The sequence below is a fragment of the Triturus cristatus genome, chromosome 6 (genome assembly GCF_964204655.1).
Source record: "Triturus cristatus chromosome 6, aTriCri1.1, whole genome shotgun sequence".
Classification (NCBI taxonomy): Eukaryota; Metazoa; Chordata; class Amphibia; order Caudata; family Salamandridae; genus Triturus; species Triturus cristatus.
In genome coordinates this window covers 1,735,636,203-1,735,662,917 of record NC_140589.1, presented here as the reverse complement: position 1 = coordinate 1,735,662,917, position 26,715 = coordinate 1,735,636,203, and the positions used below count along the sequence as shown (strand labels likewise).

At 44.9% G+C, this 26,715-nt stretch overlaps 1 protein-coding gene across 2 annotated transcripts in view; it reads left to right on the top strand.

Moving 5' to 3' along the window:
• Positions 1–278: 278 nt before the first annotated feature.
• The window catches only part of AIDA (axin interactor, dorsalization associated), a 180,980-nt gene continuing 154,543 nt past the window's right edge, over positions 279–26,715 (top strand). For both annotated transcript variants that reach the window (XM_085612971.1, XM_085612970.1), the window contains exon 1: positions 279–643. In XM_085612971.1, the coding sequence (XP_085469097.1) occupies positions 537–643 (107 nt within the window). In that variant the 5' untranslated portion in view covers positions 279–536. The remainder of the gene's footprint in view (positions 644–26,715) is intronic.

The window sequence follows — 26,715 nt, the reverse complement described above, 5'->3', positions numbered from 1 at the left end:
CAAACTGTCGACAATGCTGTTACCAAAAGATTGTCATAGAAAACAGTCATTCTAAACATGTTAGAAAAACTCGGAAGAATGTCTACAAACCAACTCTCCTTGGTGAGCCTACATGAGCGCCCGGCCAGCCTGAGAGAAAATTGTTGAGGCAACGCCCTCGGCATATTTCACAGCTGAACACTCGCACCGAGGTGTGTTTCAGCCTGGAATTGTGTTCCAGAAGGAGGCTTGACCCGCATGACGCAATGCAAACCTCGGAACGCATACAGCATTAAACTGTGCAGGCTAGGGGGCGGGATTTCCGGTTGGCGCTGGTTGGCCCCATGGAGCATGTTTGGCTGGCGGTGCTAAGGATGGGCTGGGTCGGCTGCTGGGCGGCGGCAGCAGCATCGCTTGTTGTTGGGGGGACCGGCGGCGTCGCGGCGCTGCCTCTGTCTCCTATGAGCCCGGGCGGCAGGAAGAACGGCGGGCTGTCCTGCTAGAGCCATGCCGAGTTGAGGGGACTATCCCATGCTACCTGTTCCCCCTTCCCAGCCATGGCAGAGGTGCAGAAGATGTTGCAGAGGTGGCACGCAAGCTTCAGCAAAGCCACCGACTTTGACTCCTGGGGACAACTGGTGGAGGCAGTGGATGAGTACCACATGTGAGTTCCCTCTTTGATTCAGCGCACACCTGACCCATTTGTGCAATGCCACACCCGCATTTCAAACATGGGAGGGAGCAGCTGTCAGTCATCCCTTAAAATGGTCTGTTTCTCGCCTTTTTAAGTCAATTCCTCCTTGTCCGGTATGTTCTCTCTTTCACTGTAGCGTTTTTCCCCCGTGTATAGATTTTGTTACACAATAACTCCATGTGTCCCTCTCCCACTGTTTTGTAACTTAATCGCCCTCGTTCCAACCAACACTTGTTCTGAAGTAGGGTGAACACTTTTCATGGATGACGTGCCTTTTGAAATATGTCGCGTGGATGCACACCCCACACTGTATGATACTCTTCGCATAGTTATGCTTTTTATGATGCATTAAAACTAATATGAATATATAGCAGCTCATATCTCACGTTGTCGTTTATAGACGCTATAAATAGCAGGTTTTGCAAGTACAGAACGCAAGAAAACCAAAGGAATAAGCAAGCCCACATTGATGGGCAGTATGAGTATATTTGCTTATTGTACCCAATGAGAAATTGAGGTAGAACTGAAATGAGACAATAGTCACTTGTTGCCAATAGCACCGAGGCTGTTCTGCCTGCTCTGCAGTTTCGGTGTCTGTTGGGGAAGCCCCGAGTCTTTCTGCTGCATGCACTCGGGGATCATGGCTTGCTTTTCTGAGCAGCATCTGTTTTTTCTTCTGTATTTCCTCATTTCTCTTGGAATGGCTTCTTGATGAGTTGTTTTTGAATAAGGCACTGCTTTCAGTTTCAGGACTGGTATTCCCTCCTCTTGTGGTGCCCACACCCCCTGCTGTCTTTGGGTGGAGTCGCAATGCAGGATGTGAGCAGGTCGAAGAGTCAGACCTCGAGCATTCAAACATCGGTTTCTGCCAGCCCCTGGGGCCTGTGGTGCACACGGGTGCAGCATTGGCTCCGGGGATGCAGTAGAGGGACGCGTTACATTTTTTAAAATTAAATATTATTTTGCTTCTCTTGGCTCCTCTTTCGAACAGTGAAACAAACTCGGCAGTGATTTTAAGACTGTTCACTGGTTTAGGAAACATAAATATAAGTTGCTTGTGTGGTGTCCAATGTCTGCCTTTGTGGTCATAAACAGACTCCTTACCGTCTAACTACACATTCGTCGTGTGACGTCATCAGCAGTTATGAGGGTGTTTCAAGTCAGAAGGAACATGGCTTTCAAATGTTCAGTATCCATTGCTTTATATGGCCAGGTACTATCGGCTACCGAGTGCCTTCACTTCCTAAATTAAAAAACAAGAGAACCAGCACTGGTGTAGTAATAATTTTTAATTTTGAATATAAAGTTTTAATGGAGTATTGGCACTTTTAAAAAGAAAACGGCTAGATAGTGAGTACTTGAAATATATTTCTAAATAAAGCACTTCCTGTCACCTGAAAACGTGCTTCCACCCCCCCCCCCCCTTTTTTAAATTTTTCATAACATACAGAATTTACCCCCTATATATCTAATTTAGGGCAAGGTATAACCAGGAGGCTAATTTCAGATGTTCTACTATGGAATGTTTTGCGTCATGAAGCCTTGAACCTAGGGGATCTTTGTAAGGTCAAAAGCCAAAAGAGCACCTGCACTGTGGCAAGAAAGTTCCTGTGTTTCAAAAAATAAATGGATCCATCATACTACTACTTTGTCAAAGGGGTCACATTTTCTGCAGTATTTTGAAATGCATGGTGAACAAAAAAAGAATCCTCGTAATACACTGACAAGCTAATTTGTTTTAGGACAACACTCAATGGAAAGGTCATCGATGAAGTTATTGTGTTGTTGGGTGTCAATGCTCTGGTGTTCGATGGCAGCAGGTTATGGCGTATCAAAATCGTGTTTTGTGCACTTGTTGATGGTTGGTTTGTGTGCATAATGATAGTGGTGGATCCTGGATTTGGGTAAGGTTAGAAGCCTGGTGATAGTTGATTAAACCGTACACCTTAGGTAGGAGCAAAAGAGACTAGTAGTTGGAGAAAACTGAATGGAATCTGCATGCAGAAGTGGGTTTAAGAATGTCCGGTGATCGAAAACGGTGCTTGTGAGGGGATTCAAAATTATAAGTAGTCGGTTAGATGGTTATTTAGAACAAGGATAATCCCAGTGGAGTAAGTGGTTGACACCTCCGTTCTCATAGCACTGCTTTCCCAAATAAGTATTGGGAAAGCCAGTAGGTCTCACCTTAATATATGCAAGTTGTAACCTATTGACTTTGCCAGTTCTAGTTTGTGGTACAAAAGGGGGTGGTGATGGACGGAGCATCAGAACCAAACAAACACTCACACCCAGTCAACAGATCCGGGTTTGATCCATCACCGTTGTTTAGCCCACTCTGCCACCCCAGTTCAGACATGGCCATATGCAAATCAGTTTGACCCTGTGCCTCATGGGAACAGTCCAGCCCGAACTGCCAAGCCATGCCTTCCCTGGATCGGAAACAAGCTTCCTAGGACCGGTTTCTGGCATTTCAGCCGTCTTCAGCCAGGCTTGCTTGAATCCAGTGGCAAAGTGAGCAAGGATGGATTTAGGCTCAGATCTCTGTACTGGGGTGAATGTATGACATTGTTCTGCATTCTGTCCATCAATTGTTGTTTTTGCAGTTCTTGTTTGTAGCGCATATATATTTTTTTAAAAGATGAGAGAATCTCATTATTGGAGTAAAAGCAAACGCATATGGTATCTAAACTGTACATTGAATTCAATATTTTCACTCTTTATGAATGGAATGGTTTATTTTTCAAATACTTTTTACTAGGGAAGTTCTTAACAGAATTTAAAAAGAATAAGGAAGTCTCAGAATTTAAAAGTATGTTATGTTGTTTTAATTTATTCAGCGCACAGCTACTCGGAAGTGTCTCGGCGCTAGCAACAGAAAGGCGGCCCAAAAACACAGATGTCCATTAAAACAACAGAGTCTTCAAAGACTTCCTGAACAGACGGGGATCAGAAAGGGCCCTCAAAGTCAAGGGAAGCGAATTCCAGGCAAGGCAGGCTCTACGGGCAAAAGAGTTGCCCCCCAGCCGTTGACGCTTAAATTTGGGCACCTGCATCAGCAGCAGTGAGGACTACCTCAGCTGTCTCCTAGGAATGTAGAAGGTGAATCTGTCCTGCAAATAAGAGGGGCCTAATCCATAGAGGGCCTGTTGCACAATTGACAGCATTTTGAATTTCAGTCGTGTTTCAACGGGAAGCCAATGAAGTGACCGAAGCTGCGCCCGTACACTATGCCTGGAGGACAGCCCCCCTAGAAGTCAGGCGGCCGAATTTTGGACCACTTGCAATTTCTTTACCAGGTAGCCCGGGCTGCCCGCCAGGAGGGCATTCGCGTAATCCAGGCGGGAGAGAACCAGTGCGCGCACCACCGTCTCTCTGGCCTTATATGGCAGCAAGGGGAGAAACTTCTTCAAACTCTTCATCAGCCCAAAGCATGTGCCGGCCAGTTTTTAGGTCGAGGACTACCGGTCTGCCGAAGGCAGAACCGGAAGTCGGAGATTTAATGTTTTCTAGAGTGGCTATTTAGCCCGCCTCTCTTTTAGCTTCTCCTCCATTGGCTGGCTTCCTAAACGGAGGCCAGCCATTGGAGGAGAGAGCCGTCCCTCCAAATAGGCTCCGTCTTTTTCAGATTCGGGGGCGTGTTCCTTGCTGTTCTTTCCACTTTTTAGCCACGCCCTTTTAGAACAGCAGGAACACGCCCCCGAATCCGAAAAAGTTTCGAAGCTTCCATCCGCCATTTTTTTGCTAGATCCATCCGTCCGGCGCCGTGTTGTTGTGCTGGTGGCGACGAGCAGGGAACCGCACCGTGCTTTGGATGCCTTTCCCCCTTGTGCCTCCGGAGCTAATTGTAGCAGAGATTCACGCGTGGACGAGGCAAGCAAAGGTGTGGTGTTTACTCTTCACAGTTCTTTTCGAAACGTGTGTCCCCCTTTTCTTGCATTTCCGAAAATACGTGCATTGCATTTCAAAGTTGTGTTGCTTGCTGAAATTGACCAAAAGTGGCTTTGTTTTAATCCCTTCTCTGTGCCCGAGGTCGATCTGTGTTTAAGAATGCGCGCGCAGCATCTGGCTGGATAGATGGTGGCGAGAAATGTGTTGAGTCATGTGTCTGAGCGCGAGTCGTGACTCCTACGTCTGACACTTCACTGCCTGAGACTGGGATTCTGGTATCTGTGATTTGTCCTTATTAAAGAGACATTGTGCGTGTTTGTGTTATTGAGAAATGCCACTTCTGCATTTAATCTGTCTGTCGCAGAATGCATGCTGATAGCACAAATCCAGACCTGTATTAAAGTGTCCAATCTAACATGGGACTTCTGCACTTTACATTTATTTTCCATGTGAAATAAACTGTCAGAGTTGAAATGGAGAGACCACTTAGAGGTATTCTAAGGTGAATCAGAGTTGTGGGGAGATGACGGAGACGGCCTTTCAAGTGCAGGCACAGGCCTTTAATTTGCGAATGACAACACATTTACATTCACCCGGAACAAAGGGGCTTCTTAACAAACATTAGTTCTGACCACAATTAGAGTTCCTTGGGCCATAGGAAGAGCCACTGGAATTATGCAGCATGGCGGTGCAAATCAGATGGCAGAGTTGACAAAATTGTAAAGCAAGAAAAGACAAACTCTAGAATGTAATGTGGCATCTTTTTTGAGAGTATTGCTTCATTATTTTGCCACGTATACACACTGTATTACTTTCTGGGCAAAGATTTGGCCCCATTAGCACCAGTTTCACTACCAAATACAACAATAAACAACTGAAAGATGACGAGTGAACCTTTGTGAAGGACCCTCCATTATTCTGGAACATGTCACCCAACTTAAAGTAACTTTTGATCCGATTGAGCAACACAGTTTTTTCTCTCGTTAAAATCAGGAGCCTATGCATCAGATGATGTGTGCAGTAGAGGCAGAGTGTGTCTAAAGAGACATGATCCTCTGTCCTGGATCCTCTTTTCCTTGCCGAGCACAGACTATGCAGGAATTTATAATCATCATCTCCCAGTATGCTGCTGTTCGAGAACATTTGTTTATCGAAAAGCTTATAAATGTATTAGCATTAAAGAACAAGCATTGGCGTAGCTGTTATGTCTCACATTCAGCAGACCTATTGGCTTTTGCCAATGCTGTTCCTCTTCAGCAAAAAGATGGGAAAAAAACTGAAAATGACACAGTGTGGTAGTGCTGTCCCGTCAAAAGTTTTAGAATCTTGCTGAGAAGTGCCAGTGCTGAGCAGTGTGGTACTGTTGGCCCATCAAATGTGTTAGAATCTTTCCGAGAAATGCCTTGCTGAGCAGTGTGTTACTGCTGGCCCATTAAAAGTGTTAGAATCTTGCTAAGAAGTGTCACTGCTGAGCAGCATGATACTACTGTCCCATTATAAGCGCTAGAATCTTGCTGAGTAGTGTCATGTTTAGCAGTGTGGTACGGCTGTCCCATGAAAAGTGTTTGGATTTTGCTGAGAAGTGCCAGCGCCGAGTAGTGTGGCAGTGATGTCACTTTAAAAGTAACAGAATAATTTTGAGATGTGCCATGATTTCATTTGATAAGTGCCAGTGCCATCACACAACAGGAATCCTGTAAAGAAGCGCCACCACTGTAGAGTTCATTTGATACCTGCTGATAAAAATCTGCACAGTCCCTTAAAACTATTAGAAAAAAGCTGAGAATTGCAGCGGCTGTCCAATGAAAAGTATTCAAATGATCCATAGGCGTGCGTACACTGTCCGACAAAGTGTTCGATTACAGCTGATACAGGCCAGTCCCTCTCATCTGACACACAGGAGTCCTTTTGAGAACCGCCAGTACTACTTCATTGTGCAGAGAAGTTCCTGTAGCTGTCCCAATTCAAGTACGGAAGCCTTAAAGACCATGCTAACAATATCCTACCATAGTTAACTATTTTATGAGATGAGTCAGTTGTGTCCCGTGAACGTCATGATATATTCACGAGAAGTGACACTACTTTTTCTTTCAAAACCTGTCTCTGAAGCCCTGTTACATCACAGCTCCCTATGTGGGCTACAATCCAGCCACCAACGGACCCCTCAAGAATGAAGGCCAGTATCAGCCAGTCATTACTTATCTCAACCACCGACCATCTCACTTCCTCACAATATCCCTCTCCCTCACTACATCACTGTTTCACTACCTCAGTCTTTCTCACTACATAACTCTCTCTACCTCACTACTCCACTCTATCTCACTACCTCACAACTTCTCTCTCTCAAAACATCACTACCTCACTCTCTAGCTCACAACCTCACAACTTCACTCTCTCACTCACTACCTCAATCACTCTCTATCTCACTACCTCACTCTTTCTATCTCACTAACTCACTTTCACTACCTCTCTCTCTATCTCACTACATCACAACATCACTCTATGCTTATATATCACTACCTCACAACATCCCTCTCCCTCACTACCTCACTCTTTCACTACCTCACTCTCTCACTACCTCACTCTCTATCTCTCTATCTCACTACCTCACTCTCTATCTACCTCACTCTCTCTCACTACCTCACTCTCTCTATCTCACTACCTCACTCTATCTACCTCACTCTCTATCTCACTACCTCACTCTCTATCTACCTCACTCTCTCTCACTACCTCACTCTCTCTATCTCACTACCTCACTCTCTATCTACCTCACTCTCTATCTACCTCACTCTCTATCTACCTCACTCTCTCACTACCTCACTCTCTATCTACCTCACTCTCTATCCCACTACCTCACTCTCTATCTACCTCACTCTCTCTCTCTATCTCACTACCTCACTCTCTCTCTGCTAATGCAATAGGTATCACATATGCAAAAAAAAGCTAATGCCAATAGAAATGACATTGCCATTTATTTAGGGATACAAAAATAATAAAAAAATGAGCAATACCAATAGCTCTACCTATAATGTTGCCGAGACCATTGCATTGTAAATGCTTGTTTTACATGCGATGCAAAGTTCAAGTTCTCGTCAAACCAGACGCCGAGATTTTTGACGTCCCCATTAATCTCGGGGGGACATGGAAAGCCCGAGGGCCAGAGTCTTGCTCTGAACTCAGGAGAAAAGGAACCAAACAGCAGGACCTCCGACTTTGCCTCGTTACATTTCAGCTGTGCATTAGCCAACCACTGAAAGACCGAGGACAGACACTGATGAGGTCTAGCCACCGAGTCGTCTTCCTTATTCCAAGTGAACAGCAGCTGGGTGTCCTCAGCATACGCCATCACTTTAGCCCCCAGTGACTCCGCCAGAAAAATCAGCGGAGTCACATAGATGTTAAATAGCAGAGGGCTAAGTGACAACCCCTGTGGTACCCAAGGGGACCGAGGCTCACGGAGGCAGCCAGACCTGCTGCATCCTTCCCTCCAAAAAGGAGTTGATCCAAAGCAGAGCCCCCCCCAGATACTCCAATATCCAGGAGGCGGTCAAGGAGCATGGCATGGGGCACCGTGTCGAACGCAGCCGAGAGATCTAGCAATATCAATGCTGCTCTCCCACCGGCATCCAGGCACTCCCGGATCGACTCCGAAACTTACAATAGTGCGGATTCGGTACTGTAAGAGGCATGGAATCCAGATTGCGCCGGGTGAAGCACACCTGCTCCCTCCACAAAGTTAGTCAGTTGGAACGTGACCGCCTTCTCGCATACTTTGGCCAAACTAGGCAAAAGCGAGATGGGACGATAGTTTTCTGGGAGCAAAGGATCAAGGGATGGCTTTTTAAGTAGCGGCAGAATTAAAGCGTGTTTCCATGCCATAGGCACATACGCTTCCCGTAGTGATTGGTTAACCAGGAGATTCACCTCTAAGTTGGTGGTGTCAGCCACATCGGAGAGTAGTCTAGCCACGCACGGGTCGTTAGGCGAGCCAGACTTGAGGGCTTTAAGAATTCTAAGAGAACCTGTCAAGTCAATGGGACTAAAATCAGAGAAGCTGGAGATCAAAGGTTCCCTAGGCAGAAGAGGCGGCTGCTCAGGGCTGCCAGACCTCACCGAGGACCGAAATGTCTCCTGGATGCTGATTATTTTATCCCTAAAAAAAGATGCCAAGGAATTACACCAGACTTCCGAGGCAGTGGCTACCGCCACCTGGGCGCTAGGGGCTAGGAAACTCTGCACTATGGCAAAGATCTCTTTAGAGTTGTTCTTAGCGCGTTCAATACGGGCTGCGTAATACAGACCCTTGGCCTCCCCTATCGCTCAATAGTAAAGTTTTTGTTTAGATCTAAGAATCTCTTTATCACGGTGCTGATATCCACCGGAACGCCAGGTCCTCTCCGCAACTTTGCAGACGTGCTTCATATTCCGCAGCATGGGAGTGAACCATGGCTTAGAAGGGGCATCTCTTCTCAGCCTTGGCAGACCTGCTGCCGACACCGAAGCAACTGAACCTGCAATCCAATCAGCAAATTGGGTGACATTCTCCTCCAAGCCTGTCCCGAAAGTAGGCCGTGAGGCATCAAGCGCAAGGCTGAGCTGAATAGGATCTACCTTCCTGGACCTGGGCGGGCGTTTGCAGTTGGACTGCCTCAATGATTTTTGCAAAGCCCAAGAGAAAAAGATGGGAAAGTGATCTGACCACGCCACTGGACGCGGCTTCATAACTAATGTGGGGAAATTAGTGCAAATTATTTCCAGAGTGTGGCCACCCTGATGTGTTGGGAACATGACCCTTTGGGGGAGATTCACAAGATGAATGGAGTCTAAAAATGCCACGGAGTCCGCCTCTTCCCAAGGCCTAATTGACTTTCCACAGGACTCTAAATTGAAACAAATGCAAGAGCCATTTGGTCCTCTGCAGAAGCCCACGGGGCAGATTATGGGCCTCCAGGTGAAGACATTGCCTTTTCAATCCTACGAACACTTTATCCATCAGATGGAAGCCGAGTGAGTGCATCAGCCAACCCAGCACCAGAAGACCCTTTGTGTGCCGAGGCTTGTGTTTTCATGCTGTAACTGGAAAGCAGGAGATAAAACAACAAGCCATTTACAATGCAATTGGTCTCGACATTGGTAAAGTTAGAGCTATTGGCATTGCTCATGACGTTATTTTTATTTATGTTTTTGTTTTTAAAACATTTAAAGAAACGGCATTGTCATGAGCAATGCCAATAGCTCTAACTTTAACAATGCCGAAAACACTCCCAATGAAGAGCTCCGAGGAGCACACAGCCCTGGTCAAGGACAGGTCCAGCTAGCAGAGAGGCGAACACGAGCAACGCCTCGAAGACCTAAGCGCTCTCGTGCAAACACAAGGTGCATTAAATCGCGCAAGCGCAGCCTTCGCTAGCCGAGACCTATAAATGCTCATGTAATGTTTGTTAACATTATAGGTTGGTGATGTTTCTGAAATAGGTCCAGGAAATAACTTGTGTACAAGATTGCTAAGTTAATGGACCGCTTATCTAATAATACCCTGATTACAAAACATGTCATATGTACGATTCTTTGTTAACAAAAAGGTACCTCATTACGGAGGGGGGGGGAGGGGGACACTGGTGGCATTACACCAGCTTTAGTGCTCGTCAGAGACAGTCACATGTGAGAACACTGCCAGCAAACATGACACAAGCAGTTTAAAAAAATAAAACTGCAATGTACGCTCCCCATCTTTTATAGGGCCCCCAGATAACTGTACTGTAAAAGGTTGTACTCATGCAGTGCTTGCTAACATTCCTTAAGTATTGAAGCGCTTCCCAGTCTTTTGGAATCGGGTTTCTCTGTCCTAGCCAGCCCCGTGCATTCATCTCCTCCATCCCAACCTATAGTCCTGCAGCTTCTTCCTATCAAAGTATGACCATGGAGAAAGGCTTCTGTTCTTCCGGAGAAACTCTCAAGTCCTGAGTATCCCAATGCCAATGTACTTGTATTCAACTCTCACCATGTACTTGTCTCTAGGTCCCGTGGTGCCCCCACTCCAAGATCTCTGCAAAGAACATCCCCAGCTTTCGCACCGGTATCTGTGAAACCATCCCCTTAATCTCAGTGGTTCTTTCCCACTCCCGTCCCCGTACCTGTATGAGACTCCGAGTTTGCACCTCGCCCTCTTTTCTTCTTGTCTTCATTTTCAAAATTTGTGCGGGCTTCAGCTACGCAAGCGCAGAAGGAAGGATGTACTACGAAGGCGTGTTAACGGTCTGTCGTATGAACACACAGAATATGCGCATGCGTGCTCGTAAGGTGGAAAGCTAACTACGGCCCTCTTTGTTCGGCCTTCAACTGGCATGCATTAGTGACTGAGATATGGAAAGAGAGAAGAGACTAGCACCTACCTGTATACAAAATGCGTTGCACAAGACAGAAGTGGTTTACCGTACACTAGAAAATATCTGATTCTGAGTTCCGATGCACCGGCAAGCAGCATTTTTAGATAGGCAGCAAACTACGTTTTTTAGGAAAAAATGGCTCATTAATGCGCACCTACTTTAGCAAGGTTTTATCAAGCAGCATCTGAAGCATCATCAGCTTCCCGAATCCGGCAGTGTGCGAACGCAGCCCTCTTCTCCTTCGCTTTTCTATTCGGACCAAACCCTGCATTCAAAATGGTGCAATTGAAATCCCATTTTAAGATAATTTAAAAACACACTTGGCTAAATTAGCAGATAATCGACGGAGTGTGTACATTTGAGGAAGCCAGTGTGGAGCGGGACTGACTAGCTGAGGCTTGTTTAGATAATTCACTGATGTAATCGGGTAGGGAATACAGGGTGATAGGTTTTTGTTTTCGAAAATCCGCAAGTAACAGTAAACAGTAATATTTGAAATACGAAGCGAGTAGGACACGTGATTTTTAAACTCATCGGCACCGTGTGGTTAAGTAAAGTATCAAAATAATGCATCTAATACCCACGCGCAAGAAAGAGTAAGTGGGATTTTATAAACTATAGGGAGGGTTAGAACTGGGAGTGAGCCATGAAAGCGACAACTATAGGCCACTTTGGTCACATTGCATGCTCAAAGCGACCTACAGTGTTGGGCTAGATGTGCAATGGACGAGGTCGTGTGTCATAAAACATACGTCATCTGCAGAACCCCCTACTCAATACTTTTCCTTCCTCGTTAATGACTAGCTCTGCTCATCCCAGACCGCGGTCTGTCCTGAGACTAACTTTCCCTTCACAAATCATGGCCCTGATGCTGCACCTCTGTGATGTCACTAACGTAGTCACTATTATTGGGGCCGTGCTGTGTGTGGCGGAAGGGTACAAGCAGCCAAGACACTCAGTAATCACAGAGCGGGCCAGACTCCGCACCAGCTAAGTAAGGTCGAATTTAATCTCATGTTTGCAAATTACAATTTTTCTGTGTTTTCAAAGGAAATTAAAGCCCGTCAAAGCACTGGTGTGCTTCTTCTCAGGGGTGAAGCGGGGACTTTCAGACTGCACACTTAACCCGTGCACTTCTAAATACGCCCTCCCACAACAGCACCCTCTGTCCCCCTCCGCCCCCCACCCCTCCCCCAGCGGCAGACCACACCTCCCCCTCCGCCCACCACCCCACCCACTGGCATATAAACACCTCCTGTCATTACCGAGCCGCCCTGCCACTTTTCTCGCTGGCGCAGCGCCATTACTCTAAGGACTCCAGTTTGCACAGGGATCAGATCACGTCCTGATTCTGGGTTTAGGGCTGAATGTACACATTTAAGTTTACATGGTGTATGATGATGTGCAGTGCTTTAAATTGGACAGGTACTTATTGTCAGGTTCAGCGTACGTACCCACACTTTAATTTGACAGGGCACCTGGACTTCTCAGCAGTGGTGCAATATTTTTATCAGAGAGTACCAGCACTTAAGAGGCAAGCAGGGACTCTGGAGCAGTGGGTACTTGCGCTTTTAGATCTCCATTTAAAGCAGTGATGATGTAGTAATTTTCGAAACTTAATCAACTTTCAGGTTCAACAGCTTTCGGACCACACTGTCTATGTGTGTGGCTCCTGTATGCCACTAGGGGGCGCAATGCGTGCCTTTCACTCTCTGGTTCTAGGGTTTCTGTGCTGCTGATTCTGCTTCGTCCCTGTGCTGTGAGTGCAGCTGTGTTACTCATAAAATTGTCTTGTGTTTTTTTATGCGGCTGTCATGTAGTCCCGTCATTCCATGCGCCTTCAGTTGTAGTTTCGCGCTCACAAAAGGGAAAGTAAAACTACAAAGACCAGAATGCATAGCAAAAACACCCCACCCGACAGCTCTAGTTAATCGACACAATGTTGGGCGCACAGAACCACCCTAACCTGGCAGTTGTGGGTGTGTGTATGGATGGCAAGCGACATCTTTTGACATTCACCGATGCGGCTTAAGCTCTCCGACAAAGTTCTCCTCAACTTTTTCATGCTGCTGTTGTGGGGCGCAGTCTGCGGGAGAAGGTTCAGGTCGCACATCTAGAGCCGGCGCTGATGCGGGGCCGCAGTGGTCCGGTGACTGGCGCAGCTACAAATAACTGAGCGGCGGGTCAGCTCCATGAAGGGAATGTTATCAGTCTCGAGCGCTCAGTTTGCGCAGTTGCCGGATTGCTTTTGTGGCGGGGTGATGGGCCGGGGGATTAACGAAAGCTTCTGGAGTGTGCCGGAGATTACCGCGAACGAGGAGCAACCCTCGCCACGAGGACAGACACTACGACTTGGAGCGTTTTGGAAATAATTGATTGAGGAGAGGCATCGTCTTTTCATTGACGTCACGCGCATTGCAAATAGTTACTGTATTAACAGGCGACCAGGAAATATCACTCCAGGTTAAAAAAACAAGGCAGAGAAAAAGGCACACCACCGCCTTTCTCTGAGGCAGAGCAGAAATGCCTCGGAGAAACGCAGCGTCCTTTTCGGATTCGGGGGCGTGTTTTGCTGTAGTCTCCTACTTGAGACTTCTTTCAAAAAACACGCCCCCCGATCCGAAAAGGACGGGGCCTAATCTGAATGACTGACCTCTTCTCCAATGGCTGGCCAGCATTCAAGAGGCCAGCCAATGGAGAACAGGGGCGGGTTCAAGCCCCTCTTCTCCAAGTCATTAAATCTCGGAGCGAGACTGCGCAAGCGCAGCCTTCGCAGCCGAGACCTAAAAAATCACTAGCAAAATCTGCTCTTTGGTCAAATGTGGGCAAAAATATACCTGTGCTGCACTGTTACTGGGAGTGGTGGGGAGTAATGCTGAGAGCATGGGCAGGTGTTTGAGAGGGTAGAAGCACATGAAGGAGAGAGCTAGAAAGCTCATGCATCAAGGTGTCCTGAGAGAAGAAAGCAGTTCCCTTTATGTGAACAGTAGAAGAATGTCATCCAATCAAAAAGCACAGGAAAGAAGCTATACTCCCGAGGAGGGAATAACACAAGAAGAGTAAGGCAATCCATCTAATAAGATGCAAACAAATAGTGACAATAAAACCAACCAGGATAAGCAATGGGGTGAGCTGTAAACCCATTGTACGTTTTTGGTATGGTCTACAAGAGATCTTTTGCAAATAGACAGCTTTTTCGTTGAGTTAACTACTCAACTTGCAGCAATACGACGGCGCTTACAGCTATACGGCACATATTCTGGTGCCTATATTGGGGGTGATGGACCCCTCGACATCCTAATTGGAAATCGTTTGGAGCAGACACTTATTCAACTTTCGCTTCATTCCTTGTCCATATACACAGCTTCACTTATCCAGTTGGTCTGTTTTACATGGATGCGATCAATACAATGTGCCATGACGGCATGCCGATCTGTTTGCTTGGATGAGTGAATTAGCAGGATCGAAGCACTTATATTATTGTGATTCTTGCCCTAAACAAGTCCAATGTTCTGGACGAAACGTGTTTGCTGTTATCTGCTGTACATACCTTGCATTTATGAACTGTGACAGAATAAAAGAAGATTTGCACGCATTTTTTTGAAAAATCATACTGGACTGATTATTTTCATGTAAATGATATAACTATTATATGGTGCACCTTTTTATTATATTTGATACAACTAGAATAGTTTTTACCAAACTGGGAGGGGTCACCAGCTGATTTTTGGTGGATCCCGAAAGTCCAAATAATAAATAAAGATGCCTTTAAATTCTGTCTTTATCTGGTCACATTTGCTGGAGCTTCAAGACGGAGGTCAAATCTCAGGCAATACCTTCTGACAAATTGCTGCTTTTTTAAACATGGGTATTGGTGTTTAAAACGCTTCTCATTTTGCAGTCGGAGAAAGAAAATTAAAGTGAATTATGTGACAGTCTCACTGGGGGGGCAAGTGTGTGAAAGAGGCTGGAAGGTGTCATTTTTAGTAGCGCACAATAAAATGTGAATACCTGTAAATGAACTGTATGCATTCAGCTGTTAGGAAAGCAAAAATGGAGTTCATTTTTGTCATTCTGAAATGTGATAGAAACAAAGATTGTAATAGGGCTAAAATGTATCAAGACACTTTACTTGGTGGTACACAAATGATAAATATTCTCTGAAACCCAATTTCCTCACATTTTTCATTTGTATACAGTATGGTTTTATCATATGTTTGTGCAACTTTAGTGACTGTGTCAATGGAAAATGTACTGTCAGTAAATGACAGTGCTCTACCTCGCGATGCTTTAGCGTCTGCCTCATGTCCAATAAAGCTAAGCGGGTTGAAAAAGTTTGTTGTTCTAAAAAGTGAGTTGTTCTGGGGGAAAAAAAAATTGGGAACCACTGAGCTAGACACTGTTGGGTAGGCAAGAGTTATTAAGAGGCAGTTGCCTCACTTGAGCAGTCGGTTTGCCTGCGGGGTCCACAAGCTGAAAAGGTGGAAGTTGGAGCTGGGACTCATGGATGCACTCACCTTTATTAAGCAGCTGCTATGATTTCTGGGAAGGCACAGGTTCTGTTCGAGGGGAGTGTGCCTCAGGATGCTGAAGTCCAAGATTAAGGTGGCTTAGTTTTGGGCACCCGAGTGCGGGCTGTTACTCTAAGCTACCTAAACAAACACCCTTGTCTTGGCCCGACGAGGGCTGGGACACAGTAGGTCATTGCCTTGCATTTGAGAAGTGTGAGGATTATTTTTCTTTTTTTTTCCCTTTAGGATGTTAAAGATCTTTAACCGTTGTGAGTGCGGCGTCGTGTTTGTTCATTTTGGCAGTAGGTTCCTGTAAGAGGAGCACAGGATCATTTGAAAGCGTGAAAGTTTGTGACTGACTGAATGAATTAGTGTGGTGTGTTTGGGGTGGAGATAGCCTTTAGAGGAATAGTAGCAACGAGGGCCTATAGATGCAGATGCACATTTGAAAGTAAAATATTCCAGCCTTGCATTGTTCCTTAACTCGCCAAAGATGCATATGGCTTTAAAATGCTGAATGTGTCTCTTTGAAGCCCAAAGAGAGAGGTTAGCTGCAATTGGAGATTCTGAAAATTGCAACTGTAACAGCAGACGCACATTTAAAGCTTCCTGTCCCCCTTTCTCCTTCCACATTATAGTCACTTCGCCCCATCTTGTCTTAGTATCTCCTATAAGAAACATTAACATGCAAGGCTCTGGTTTAGTCAGCCCACATACCTTTGTTAATTTATCGCGGGTCTTCATCCCATATAGGCCTTTGAAGTTAGTCTGATTGAATGTATTAACAAGCATTTGCAATGCAATAGGTCTCGCATTACTGAAAGTTTGAGCTGTTGCTGTTGCAAACAATAATGCCACGCCAATAGCTCAAACTTTCAGTAATGCTAGACCTATTGCATTTTCAATGCTTGAGGGCTGCTATTGAATGTTTGAGATAAGAAGCTATTTGTGTCATGTGCTGACTGACAGCACTCGTGTGGGTGAGAGAGTGGTGGGTAAGGGTGCTTGCTGTGTCTGTGCAGGGGAAGCGTGGTCTGTGTAATCCGGTTCTCGTGTACATCGATGCAATGCCCTTAGAGTTGCATAAAACTGCAACAAAAAAAAGTGCTTGTGGGATCTGCAGCCGCCAAGATTATTAGGTCCAGGCGTGATGTGCCACTCAAGGCCAGCTTTTTTCTGTGAATTCTGGGACTTGTAGTCTAATTCATTCTATTATGAAAACAGAACTGAAAGTCCCAGAATTCAAAGGAGTGTTCTGCTTGTTATGTCTGTAATACGGGGGTGTTGTGTGTGACCTGGGTGTCTGTACGAGCGGGAGATCTTAGAAGTACTGTTGGTGTGGGTGTGGTGACTGTCGTTGGGCTGGCTGTGTCTGAGAGTGTGATTAGAGAGGTCTCTGACTGCTGCTCGCAGAGAGGGCGGAGGCTGCGGGGTCCTGCTGGCAAGGGGAGGGGTAGAAAACCAGCTTCTCGTTCAACCACCGCTTCACATGCAGAGCCACCTAAGATTGAGTCACAAGTCAGACAGAACTTCCACCAGGAGTGTGAAGCCGGCCTCAACCGCACCATCAACCTCAAATACCACGCCTCCTACGTGTACCTGTCCCTGGTGAACATTGGCTGGGGGCGTGGGTTGTGGCATTGTTAGAGTGCATGCGCGTGCCTGTGGGAAGAGCGTGCCATGACTGCCTCGGTGTCTGCATACTCGTCTTCATTGAGCGTTTCTCATGGCTATGCTCCTCTGTCCTTTGTATATATGGCGTTAGTGAACGTTTGCGTTTTTCATGCACACCAGTTTGAGGGGGCTGACTGCTTTTTGTGCTCTTACCGGTGTGTTACTTGTCTGCCTTTACCTAAAGTGCCCCTCTCCCTGTGCTGTGAGTAGATATGTGGATTTTTGTGTCTGGGTGGGGTGACTGTTTATGCATAGCGGTTGATTTGGACCTGGTGGGAGGGTTTATCTGAGTGCACTTTATCGTTTGCTTCCAACACGTTATCCGGCTGCATGGTTGCCATTTGTCAAACTTTTGTAAGGTGACCCTTCCAGCGCAAAATAAAACAACTACCATCAGCACGCTCTAAACAACGCCTTTTATCCAATATCTAGACATGTTCAGTTTTTTGTGCTCCTGAGACACCTCGTCTACGTAAACAAAATCATTGAACCTGGAATCCATAACTAGCAAATTACAATGCACGTAATTGATAATAATTGACATGCCCTAAGAAACTAGTGGTGCCTGCGCGCGCGCGCCACAGCGAGACATGTGGTTTCAATTATTGCGCCCGTGTCCAATGGCAGTGGTGCGTGTAATAGACACCAATAGGCCATAGGCGGAGCAATGCGCCCGCCTTCGGCCAATTGCGTGCTGTCTTTGATTAAAAAGACGCATCCAAAGGCCAATTAGCATGGGCCAAAAGGAAAAGCACACCCATGAGCGTGTGCGATTCCTAGGTCTCTTTTCAAACCCCGTACAAGAGGTCTCTCGCTGCGCGAGCAGTGTTTCGCACTGCAACGCTAGACGCGAGACCTAAAAATTAGGAGCCAGGCTTTAAAAATGCCAGGCACCAAAACGAAGGTTATTGAACCAGTCAGGAAGTGAATAAGAACATTCCAAATGGTTTAAAGGCAGCTTTGAGTAAATCACTGGAGTACTTCTTCCCAGCTTATCTTCTTGAGTTCTGTTATCCCAGGCACCCTACCCTATCTTCCTGAGATGAAGTCAGTTAGGAAGCTTGAGAAGGTGTGTGGGCGCTCATTAATCAATCAGTTTTTTATAAAGTGCAACTACTCGCCCTTTAGGGTCTCAAGACGCTGAGTGGTGGATGGTTGGATCTGTGGTTCAGTCGAAGAGCCAGGTCTTGAGGTCTTTCCTGAATTACGGCAGCGATGGTGATTGCCTGAGGTGCGGAGGCAAGGAGTTCCAGGTCTTCATAGTGAGGTAGGAGAAGGATCTTCCTCCAGCAGTGGTCTTGCGGATCCTTGGGATGGTGGCCAGGGCCAGTTGAGTGGAGAGGTCTGGTGGTAGTGTTGAAGGAGAGGCAGTGGTTGAGCTATACAGGTCTGGCTTGGTAGAGGGCTTTGTAGGCATGCATGCGGAGCTTGAAGGTAATTCGTTTTAAGGTAGCCAGTGAAGGTCTCAGGTGGCCGGTGATGCAGCTGCGGAGTGGGATGGGTCTGTAGGATGCATTCTGGATGTTCTGTAGTTTCTTTAGTAGTTTCTAGGTGGTTCTGGCATAGAGCATGTTGCTGTAGGCAAGTCTGCTGCTGATGAGCGCATGGGTGACTGTTTTCCTGGACCCGGTGGGGAGCCACTTGAAGATATTACGAAGCAGAAGGACGAAACAGCATTTATTTGGCAGTTCATTGAAAGAGAAGAGTCCAGGATGATGCCGAAGTTTCACGCGTGGCTGGCGGTGGCGACTTTTTTTGGACTGAATTTGCTGACCTTTTTTAACACTGGATGCTGATGGGCACAATCCAGTGCATGTGTTTAGACTCCTAATGCATAGCTAGTAATTGGCCGATCTCTGTTGGCAAATATGGCCTAGGTAAAGCTACATTAATTTTGTGCATAAACTTCAAAGGTGGTTCAAAGGTTAGATGCCATGTGAGCTGTAGTGTGAACTTGCCCCACTCATTTGGGTGGCTTTTAAAATGTGCCATGTGGTCTGTCTCTACAGTTATGAATTTATGTAGGCCAAAGCTACAGCAGTCCCATCTTTGAATATGCCTTTTTATTTAAATTAAAAAAAACTATTTCTAACTTTAAATAAGTATCATGTAGAAGGTGTTTTGAGGGGGCACAATGTATAGAAGTGAGACTTACCAAGTATGTAACTTTCAATCTGTCTGCAGTAATGGAATTCAGAAAAGTTATTGCATAAATGAAGGGTCTAATTTAAGTACAAAATCCCTAACCGTGTGGCTTGACATATGTAAGAGCAATACAATAATTGGTACAGCGTTTTGCGCATTATTAACACCATTAACACAATTCGGTTTTAATAGGAATGTCAGAAAATGATTTTCAGAAAATTTGTTCATCCCTCACTAAGCCTTGAAATCCTCTCAAACTGGTTTTGTTTGGTTCTCCCATTTTGCGCTTACTGTACCTGGATATCTGCATTCCAGCTACTACCTTCAGAAGGCATCAACAACCCTTGTAAAACCCCATTCGGGGGAACTGCAGGGCAGACTGCGATTATTGGGTCTCAATTGTGGTGGTTGAGATAGTTCGCTACTTGTTCCTGGAGTCTGTTGTACCATGGCTGTCAAGCTTGGCCAAGCATAACCATTTACACACTTGACGTTCAGGGTAGCATGGGTGAGCAGTCACAAGCTTCTCGCTGAGTTGGTGGTGGGCGGAACTCGATAATCAACCAACAGACATAGAAACTTGATGTGCAATCCATACTTTTTTGTAAAAGAAAGTATGTTTAATCACACAGCAGAACTAAATACTACATAGTCTAGATACCCTCATTATGATCCTCTTATGAGCACTATTCCCGCCCCCTCCCCCCCCCCCCCCCCCCCCCACTGCAATGATCTCTCCTGCCTGGATAACTCTATTTGTTATAGTTTCCAGTACTTTGACAGAGACATGAACTAGGCAGAGGTGCCTATAGTGTTTCCAAAAGGTTCAGGTTCACAGTCTGCTCACTCCTTATTACCACAGTTGTTCATCTGGGCAGAAACAATCTGAAGTTGTCATGCTGGAGTGTGCCTATTACTCTCATTTTGGATCTGTAGCAGTTGAGATGGAGGCCAGGTGCAGCCGTGTATTCACCTTGTGCATCCTCCCTTCAGAACCTGGTTACTGCCACATGTAGCTTGATGAGTCTTGTCGTAGTGATCGGTGCGCATTCAGCAGTTGCAGCCTCCACTTGCAGATGGGTCAGTAGGTGTGTTCTCCTGTCAGTGCAGCTTTCGTAGGCCGATCTGTTCTTCCTCAGTGGTGTCTCTGTTTCTTGTGCTATTAGTATCAGTAGCACTAGTTGTAGCTGCCAGGGAGCGCATTGTGGAAGTTGAGCTTTCCTTTTGATGCGGTTCTCAAAGGAACCACAGAGCCTTTTTGAAGCAGTAATCAAGAACAGACAAAAGGGCAGGCCTAACCTAGAAACCTCCTCTCCTTAAACAATGGTAACTTCAGTCCCATCTCTTCTCCATATAATTAAATGGCTACAAGTGCTGATGAAGTACTAATTTGCAATATCTAAAAGTAGCCCATTTGTATCCTCATCTGTTCAGTGTCTGGATCTTCACCATCCAGTCACAAGATTATAGGCAATGCACTTCCACTCTGAGGCAGCTGTCCTGATCCTCCATCTTGTGACAAGCCAAACCAGGATAGTTGAAAATGGATCAGACCGGTTTCAATACTCGCTTTCATACACAATAATACTACCACGCATATACTACAATTATATTGTAAATGCAGGTGCACCCAACATGCGTGTAGGATGTAAGCACAAGGTTGTGAGTTTCACAGATATGGGGCTAATCTGCCACACTCTCACTGACGCATAAAAAGTTCTGGCAAACTATAACCTCACAAAACATGGTAATCACCGCTTTATGTGCTAAACCCAGCATAGGGCTGGTAGTCATCTGTCCAATATGAGATCACTCGTTACACCCCTCCAGGTCACATGAGAGGGCCTGGACCTCACATAGTCAGGGACAGCAGCACTAGACCTCTTCTCGCACACTAGAGTAGTGGGACGCAAGGGCCCAAAAAAAAAAGTCAATACCAGAATACCATGTAGTTGGACACAGGACAGGGGCATCCATGACCGTATGCCATGGAGGGGATTTTCCCATTCCAACAGATGCCCCTTCCAGATTGGACAGAGTGCAAACGCAACCCTTAAGTCAAATGTTTGGGATAAACATGAACAGAAATCCTAACAATGAAAATATAACGGATATCACTAAGGTGTTTGGATGCTTCTAGAGTACTGGTGCTTGATCTAAAACCAGAAGAAATAGCAACTCGCTGAGCTCATGTACGTACATAAATTCAGAACGTAAGTATTCCCTTGTCATCTAACAGATGGACACATATCCACAATGACAAGATTGAGATATGTACACCACCCTTTCAGTGAAAGTCCTGGGATACTTTTCACGCTGTTAGAATATCTCATACCGGGACCATATTTGAGAAAATGGATGAGCTGCAGCAGGTTCCTTTCAGTGAATATGAGGTATCTCCCTTTATGTTCCTACCTGCTCAGTTGGTTCTGTTGAGGTTGCCTAGATCAGTCAAGAGGTTTTCCACACATGCATCGTATTTGAGCATGGATTGATCAGTGGTGCTTTATTCCATCAAAAGTTTTTACACCATAACCCAATGAATGGAGTGATTCAAATTTGAAAGAATGAAAAATTATTTGTAGAGTGCACATTCTCTCATAGGTATCATGATATCCTTGAAAGTGGAGAGATCAGCTAAATTGTCATCTGATTTGGGCTTGAAGACCTAGTGGTTTAACTGATTCGCTGCACTGGCGATGATTTTTAATAAGCATGCTGGCATAGGGCTCCAAAATTTGAAGCCAGCACATGGAAGGCAGAACTGCTTATGCTGTACTGTTGAAAAGGATTGCTTTCTGTAAGTATAGCTTGAGACCAAAGAAGGCTAGAGGAACAATTTGGACAGCATAAATGACAAAGGAATGACGGGCATGATGAACACCGATGGACAGGAAGAGTTTTGAATTCTAGGTTTTAAAAAAACTGAATGCAGTGGAGCTAGCTCTGAGGCAAAGTAACCAAACCAAGATTGAAACAAAACTCCATTACTAATCAAATTGGACTTCTTCAGTCAGCAGACAAGTCTCATCTGTCTTGGTGGCAGTGAGACCTAGAGAGTTAACCATGGCATAGTTCAGCCTACAAGAAATGTGCTGGGATGAAGTAGTGTGCTCCTTCCCCCCTTGTGTTTGAAAGGCTACCTTGAGCCAATGAGCTGACGAGCTTTGCTGGGATGCACCTGTGTGCCTGTGGAGTGGTACTGTAACCTGTGAAGACTTGGGCACCATTCAGCAACCACTGATGACATTTCTCTGCTCTATATTACTTTTGCTCTCTACTGATGAAGGGCTAAACCCAGAAACGTGCCTAGAGAACAGCACTAACTGTACTAACTTTAGTGAAGAACTGCAGCAACTTTGAAAGTAAGGGTACTGTATTTACCAGGATGCAATGGGGAGAACTGGGCTGGGATGAAAGCAGTGTGCTCCCTCCTCCATTGTACAAGAAATAAAAGCACTTGCCAGTATGTTGTGGAGAGCAGAAGAGACTATCTGATGAGATCACAGAATTGATTTAGACAGACAAAAGGAGATTTGATATCCAGGTTCTTTACTGCCTAGACAAGATTAATTGGCTTGCCAAATTCCACTGGTGAGGCTGAAGAGTCCCATGGGAACGCCTTCTCATCTACAAATAGGATATCAGTCTTGTTTGTAGTTGATTTCGGAAAGGTCATTCATCCAAGAGCTGAACTGGACCATATATGCGAAGGTGAGATGTTTATGCTCAACAATACTTTTATAGTTGATAAGAGACAGACATACACATTAAACAGAGTATTTGAGAACTGATCTGTAGAGGATACTGGTAGGTTTTTATGGAATGGGTCGAAGAGAGAAAAACTGGATACCTATTGGACTGAAAAGAGTTGGAAGTGCTCGCGAGTTGGACCCTCGATGCCAGTGCAGGCCAGACCATGTCATCATGGCAGGGGGACCATAACTCTTGCATTGGAGATTTAGAGGATATGGGGAACTGCTGTTGAAGCACATTTATAGAGTAGACAGTGGGCAGGAGAGCCTGATTAAGTGAAGTAGTTTAGTTACAATATCTTTTCAGACACTGAGGGTACCTGTGACATTGTGTCATGTTTGGAGTCAAACAATGTGACTCCAAACAGGACACATTGTTTGTAGTCAAAGACAACAAGATTTTATACTCCTTTTGCCGGTTGCAAAAGTAGTCCCACTCCGTGAAGAATACACTCTTTGGCTGATAGTTTGCTGTGCCACAGTATGACAGAAGAATTGAAGAAGATTTTCGGTTCCTTAGGCAAAATTATTATATATATATATATATATATATATATATATATATATATATATATATATATATATATATATATATATATATATATATATATATATATATATATATATATATATATGTTTTAAAATTGCATATGTGATTCAGTAATGCAATACCTTCACTATTGTGGAAAGTGCGCAAAGGAAATGTAGTGAGCTTGCATTAGTGACAGCGATTTCAGTGTGGAAAAAAAAAATACACATGTTGCAGAATTTACCAATTAGAGGTTGTTTTATAATGCTCCCTGATTATATGAAAAATCTCCAGTAGTATAAAATCAATATTGATGATTTGTTTACTTTCAATATAAAAAGTACACCATGCATTTGAAAAAAATGATTGTGTAACTTTACCATTTCTCTGCAGCATCCTTTATTAAAAAGTGATTAAAGTGTACTAATATATAAAAAAAAAAAAAAAAAAAAAACGAAAATCCGAGTAAAACCTTTATGGGCAACATGAAAATTAATTTGTGCTCCCATTCTTAAAGCAGTCCATGACCTTGCATTGTTGCAGATTTACGAATTTCAATAATTCACATTTTCTCACCAGCAAATTGCTCATTCGAAAAACTACTAAGCGCTTGGAAAGTCACCTGTTAATAATCATCATTGCTTTTTGTCCCCAGGAAAGTGTACCTCAGTGGAGGAACTCCTTTCCCTACACTCCATTACCAATTTTGTCCCACACCAGAAAAGGTTTTTCTCCTGCCTTGTTGGGAGTAAATTTCATCCTCTCCGTCACGGGGACGTGCGATCGGCCCGAGGTTATCTAGAGTCACCAAAGCGGCCAGGCGATCCTGTATTGGTCTTGGCCTGTTAAATGCACTCATCCCGGGAGGTCAGCGCTCGTCGGCATGTATTAGCTGTGAAATTACCACAGTTATCCGAGAAACAGATGGAGCGATCCAGTGGCCTTCCAATGGTAGGGGGAGACCCACGGACCCTGCACTGAGGCATTAGTCACCCAGAGTTGTGTCCCATAATTGGCAATACTGCCCCAGGGGTGTGGAATTTAATAAAAATATCTACTTGTCAATGGGGCAGGTTGCTTCATAAATCAACTTGTCCTGTAACAAAATCCACTTGTCTCTTTGGTGCCATGTAGTGTGACAACAAATTATGGCAGCAATTTCATTATATAAGAGCTCTAGTATAGCCTCTCTGATTATGCTAGGGCTCATACCATAGTAGTGTTCTAAAACTTGCAATCCCCTTGTGTTGCCATGTTTCCACAGATCTACATACATATTGCAGCTGAAGGTAGTGGTAAGCAATAGTTCCAGGGTTAGAATGCCCTTTTGAGTCTGTGCAAACCTACTAACTTGCATGTTTTAAGGGTTTTCAACAACTCTTCTGTAATCTTTTCCCATACTGAGAAATGCTGGAAATATTCTCCTGACCATGGCAGACGTAAACTTTCTTCCAGAGTTGGGAAAAAAGTGGTTGGAGGGAAAGCTAACATGCAAACACTCAGATTTTCGCATGAGCAAATCTACACATGCAGATTTGCTCATGCTAAAATGCAGTTCACAAATATTTTCTAGGAGTACTATTTCTTGTCATACTTCTGTAAATTCCTGAGAGTTCACGAAAGCCGTATAGCTGCACTTAATGCAAGGACATATACAACGGGGCACACTTTTGAGACTTTCTTTAATATTTGGGCCCCTAATTTGGTCTGGCGTTGACCATGACCTTTTAAAATTCTGTCTCTCTGTATCGGCTCACTTCACCGTGAGTGACAGCATTCTGCTCTTTCACAAGGAGCATATCGGTACAAAAAGTTGTTTTGTTCAGTGCTTCTGCCAATGTTTGTTATAATGGTGAGGGCCCGGCAGCTCACACCCCAATAAGGTTTTACAAAAACATGCCAAAACAAGTCACAAATAAACAAAACTAAAAAGCTGACCACCAATTTCAGACTTGCTGGCTTAGCCAATCAATCATCACTTAACACTTGTTACTAAATGATGCTGCAAAGAAATGGTACCTGAAATTTTACAGTAGTTTCGCTAAATGTATTTTTTTTTTTTCCCCTGCTTTCATTTTTTTTATGAACATTTTATTTTGAAAGCAAAGAATCATCAATCTTGCTTCCAAGCTTCTGCAGATATTGGCATCAAATCCGAGAACATTCTGGGAGCATTATACATAGCCTCATATTGCTAAACTTTGAAAAAGTGTGTACACATTTCTATACTGGAACCACTGTCAGTAGTGCAGTCAGAGCTTATAACATTTACTTAGATCACTCATCCTTATAAAAAAGGCTTTCAATTAATGAACCATAAATACTATATGGACAAAAATATTACCTTAACTGCAGTCAGTGCCCTTCCCCCGATTCATAAGGTGGTACTACAAACTGGCAGCCAAAGGGTTTGTGCTGCAGGGGGTTGGGCCAGCTTGTCCCAAGGACAAATACATATGAAAACATGTTGCCCTTGACCCCAAACAATATGTCCTTGGCGTCTGGCTATAGGATTTCCACATCCCTGCTGCCCGGTCCCCCCAGGGCTTGCCCCCCTACCCCTTTTTGCTGCACATTATGCTCACCAGAGGTGTTCTTTCGCCGTGCTCCCGCCTCTCCTGGGGGCCGCCAGAGTCCTGATCGAAGCTTAAGGCTCAAGCAGGTTAATTAGTATTAACCTGCCTGCAATTGTCCTAGTAGCGCTACCTAAATGAGGCATGAAATTCTGCTTTCAGTGCAGAGGCAATGGCTAGGGTTTGGCAGAATAGCACGCATGAAGAATGCAACCCATCGTAACCGAAGCAGGGCAGTTGAGGGTGGTCCTGGAACTTCACTGACTTGAAAGGAACCAGAAGGTGATCTGTACTTTTATATCTCCGTGATAAGGGAACACTGGAGAAGAGAGGTCTTTCTGATCCCAGGATATACTTTTGCACTCCTGGCTTTAGTCTCCGTTGAGGAGGAAGCTGGCCCCACAAACAGTTTTGAGTGGTCGAGTGCAATGAGACTGCATATAAGCTACTTTCAAAGCTCTAATTTGAGAACCCAGAAGATGATGGAAGGAATACTTGCAAATAGTCTAACCACTAGCAATCACTCAGCATTCCAAGCCATCAATTTTAGTCCACCTTGTCACTTACGGTTAGACCCAGCC